General features: G+C 31.2%; 1 protein-coding gene across 1 annotated transcript in view; it reads right to left on the bottom strand.

Annotated features, from left to right (window-relative positions):
* The window catches only part of Gfrl (Glial cell line-derived neurotrophic family receptor-like), a 111,870-nt gene extending 108,211 nt beyond the window's left edge, over positions 1-3,659 (bottom strand). Inside the window, exon 1 of the mRNA XM_013319218.1 lies at positions 3,343-3,659. Coding sequence (XP_013174672.1) covers positions 3,343-3,634 — 292 coding nt within the window. The 5' untranslated portion in view covers positions 3,635-3,659. The remainder of the gene's footprint in view (positions 1-3,342) is intronic.
* Between the last annotated feature and the right edge of the window lie 1,136 nt (positions 3,660-4,795).

Here is a 4,795-nt window from a genome sequence, read left to right as displayed (position 1 = left end):
AAAAAAAAACTAGATTCTGCCTTGCGGAGAGCTAGGTACATGTGGGTCAAAAGGTGCTTTAGAGCACAGAAAAGCTGTCAAGCAAATAGCAACGCTTACGTCTTAGAACCTTATCTTAACAATTATAAGAAAAACAGACCGTGTCTAAAGTAACTGTCTAATTAAACTACATACGTTTAAATATAAATTTTGTACTGGAGTCGAAGAAAGTAAGTAGTAAAATATTATTGCAACAAAAGATCATCTAAAAATGTTGCTATTAACAAAAAATGTTTTATGTTTTTTATATAGAAGAAGGGCGCAAATGAGCAAAGAACAACAAACATATTGCTTTGTGTCTATTCGATGACAGTACTAATTCATATGTCTGTCTAGCTGTCAAAAATATAGGATATTTCTGACAAATCAAAAAGCAAATACTCGATAGCTCCTGTAATTTAAAAGCAATCAAGATTCGCGTAGCCACTGGCCATGTTTGATGGGACATGTAATTTTATTTACAGCGTTCAATTTATATTTAGCCCAGTTTATTTACTGCGTTTTTAATAACATTATTCAGAAAAAACTAAAAATATAACGTTTACCGTAACGAATTTAAAAATGTCACATCACAACTTTTTGATTCAAGAGCTATAACTAAGAGCTAAGACTTAGGTTTCGTGTTCAATTGATTTTGTTTCGACAGTTTACATTTATAGTAAAAAATATAAATAAAATGCTTTATCGGATTACCGAAGATTATTTCTTACCAATCCATTACTATAATCCGATCAAAACGAATGTGTTTAAAAAAGTTATATATCCGAGAACACATATTAAAAAGGTATATTAAAAGCGAAAAGGCTATTTCGTAATTGTTCCGTCTACGCGGCTACTGAATAATAACCTTTTTTACGTTGACTAATTTTAAATTAAAAAACGTAGGTTAAAAACGTTCAGTAAAGCGGCGCAATTACTTTCATTTCCGCGTTGTTGACTCCGACCACTGCTTATTGTGATTTAATTCCTTTTAAACGTAAGTATTGAGTTTTGTTTATAATAATACTAGCTGTCGCCCGCGATTCTGTCCGCACGGATTAATAAAAGAACATATTTAGTAGCTTATGTGTTCTTCTAGACTATGTTCTGTATGTATGCCAAAGATCATCGAGATCTGTCCTGGAGATACCTTCAAACAAACATACGCATTTATAATATTAAAATGATTATTAAGAAGTAAGATTACAAACAAATTAAGATTGCCTTTTTGTTATTAACGAATACTTAGTTCATTTACTATGTACTGAAAGGATGGGTTCTATATTTCGTCAGTATATGTGTAATATCATTTGTCAGCAAAAAATAATAATTCTTTAGTTTTGGTTCACTAAAATAAAAAAAAATATTAAAACAAAAAATACACGTCATTCGTAAATGGGAAACCACGGAGAGTGTAATGTTTTGAAGGTAGTTGCGTGGTTGTTACCGAGGGGTAACTGTGTAACGTGGTTGATTGTTATCGATCACTCTCTGCAAGGGCACGGTCGATACCAGACCTGTTCAAATACATTATTCAAGCTGCCGAATGTTAAATGAATACTGTCTGATACTTTCTTATAAACACGTACTAATGTTAAGATAATTTCGAAATGTATTTCATCATGTTCAAAGGCGACTCCAAAATAGTTATGTATAAAAAATATAATAAGTAAGTTCGTTCGTTCAATTTAGTACTTAAAAATATATACGTATACATTTGTCAGAATGTGTACAGTTTAAATAATATTATATTATAATTTCAAAACTAAATCCTACCACAAAAACCGAATTAATCAACGCACGTTAATTCGAAAACTCGCAACAAAATAACCGTGCAATTAACGTAGAGTGCTAATTTAAATAAAATTAAACGAGCATTATAAGTGATTCTTTGGAGTAGACAAGAGAGAACATTACGTACCTACCACTGCTGGCACTTCAGCCTGCATTTAAACCCGCATTTCCACGGTGCGCGACTTGAATCGCGCGGCTAGTTGCGCTAGTGATAAAGTAGTCTTATTTAAAATCAATAAACATAAAAAGCTTTCGCCCAGTCTAACCCTATAAGCAACAACACTATAAATAAACTATGACTGACGTCGAGTAACAGCACGCACCATTGCAAGGGTTAAATTTTTCCAACAAATTGTTATTTAAACCTTTTATCTATTTTCGACGATTGGGGATCTTGAATTTTTTGTATTACTTTATATTTCTACATTGGTGTATCAAAATTTGCTTAATCTTTTACTTACATAGCTTTAATACATAAATCATTTACCCCTAGGCTTGCTAAAAAAACATATACAAGAATATTATCTCTCTCATTATCTTTAGAAAAAAAAATAGCAACATCTTTTTACATTTTTTTGGCAGTGGAAATTAACCCTCAAATTTTGAAATTAAATTACTGAAATAAAGCGTCATTTCATTTATAATAAAAATCTTATTACGAAACACATTAAAACTTCCAAAACTGTGTTAAAAATCTTATCCGGGTGCAATAACTCCGGAATACTTCCGACTTGTACGACTGGGCTATAAACTTTCGTACATCTTATGCCGAAACTTGTTCTCCTTTCTAAAGGCACCATAGTTTGCTTGACGTAAATCTCAAATTAACTACTTACTTGGTATGTCACATACAAACTAAAAACTTTGTCAGTTCAAATTTTATTCCTTTTATTATAAAACTCTCGTGATTAATTAAAAAATCTAGTAATGAATATAGATTATGTCACTCGGGGTTACTGTAGTTTCCCAACAGTGAAAGAATTTTTCAAATCGGCACAGTAGTTTCGGAGCCTTTTCAATGCAAACAAACAAATCTTTCCTCTAAATTATTAATGTTAATAAATGCTACTCGCTGAGTTAGTTATGTACTCGCATGCGTCAAGCAAAAATAATTTGTTTAAAAAATAATTTGTATTTCGTCAAGCTAAAATCATGAAGATGACTTGTGGATAAGATTTTTACGTTCGTTTGGTAGTCTGCTTTCCGCACGGCAAAGTGCCTTTTGACCTACATCCGTCGCTAGTTCTTTTGTACATCACAGAAACTGCCTTCAGTATTTTTAGATTTATAGATTTTGTGCGCATAGGTTTAAAGTCGTTTTTTAATTAATACGCCCCGTAAACAAGGTGTTAATGAAAGCGTAAAAAGCTTTTTAATTTTGAAGGACAGATTTCTTAACAAAGGTTAACATGAATAACAAAAAAATGTCTATAAAATACGCCAGCTTTTTTCAATTTTTAAGCTTTCTTTCCAAAACTAAAATAAACTTTTCAACACTCTAACCTGTAAATCTATCATCTTGCAACTTACCTGCTGGTTTGCTGACTGGATGGGTAACTGGTGCAGCGGCTGTCGTGGCTGTATTTGGTGGGTACACTGGATCGCAGCATTCTCGTTCTGGAAACTCGCTCCCTCCTACCGAAACAGCTAGTAAAACCACAAAACCCACCACCGGCCATACTACACCTAAATTAAACACACGAAACATCGACGTAAAAACGCACAAGCACTTCGATGTTAACACTTCATTTTTACCATCCTTTCTTCTCTTTCTATCGTCCGTTTTTTCGACACCATTTCGATAGTTCACTTTCTCGAACATCGGTTTGATTTCACATTACACTTTTATTTATTACTATTTTATTTTACTTCTTAATATTAATGATATGTATTCGTTCAGTTGTACATAATTGACTTTATTTGCACTTATTTAAATCAGATTTAATTTTGTATATGAAAATATATTTCTTAATTTAATAGATCTGTAATTTTAAACAAAAAAACTTCGTGATAGAATGAAATGGAAAATCATCAAACAAAAGGCCAACGAAAAGTTTGTGAAAATGCAAAATAAACAAAAGACGACAAATATAATTGTACAGTTGCACGGTTTTAGAATTAAAAAATGCGTTGAATTAGTTTAGTTAAAGAAGATATATTTTTATGTATTTTAACAGGAAGTTCCTATAGGAAGGTTACATAAAGGCTTTATACTACAGCATGTAAATATTTTTATTCAAGTAATTTTACAATAACATTCATGTTACTTACTAAGACCTAATAGCTTAATATAAATTTTATTGCTTATATATAAAAATAATTTCTTTTCCTATGTGTTCATCCAGACTCCGTTCTATACTTATGCCAAATTTCAGTGAGATTCGTTTCGATCTTGAGATACCCAGTAACAAACATCCATCTAAACTTTCGCATTTTGGATTTTAGTAGTTAGAGTGATAAGTAATCACCCTAGAATTTATGTTTGCCCCTTATTGAATCGACGAGCAATAATTTTAATTATATGTTTTCACAATTTGCTATTATTTTTCACATTTTAATTATAAATTAAATGACCATATTTTAGTTGAAACAAATTAAAAAAAATATTTCACATAAGCAAAATACATAGACTTCCTTACAGCGTAACTTCCTCAGGCGTTCCTAATTAAACGTTTACAATGGACTCTTTTCGTCGTAAGGACGGTATCTGGGTACAGAATTGAATCATTTAAAAAACGACTTTAAAGCTATAGGGATAAATCATATTTTATAAAATATGGAATTCTTTGTACAAATGATGTAACATTGTAGGTCAAAAGCACTTTACAACGAGAAAAACACACGTGTCTCGGACACAATTCGAGAAATGCATTCGATGACAAATTAGAGAGAAGTTGTTACTCATACCAAAACATATTTATTTTATAATTTTAACTTTATCAACAACATTTTAACATTGAATAATGAAAATGTGTATTTTAAG

The sequence above is a fragment of the Papilio xuthus genome, unplaced genomic scaffold, assembly GCF_000836235.2.
Source record: "Papilio xuthus unplaced genomic scaffold, Pxut_1.1 DF826159.1, whole genome shotgun sequence".
Lineage (NCBI taxonomy): Eukaryota > Metazoa > Arthropoda > Insecta > Lepidoptera > Papilionidae > Papilio > Papilio xuthus.
The sequence above is the reverse complement of the archived record's forward strand: the minus strand, read 5'-3'. Positions and strand labels throughout refer to the sequence as shown.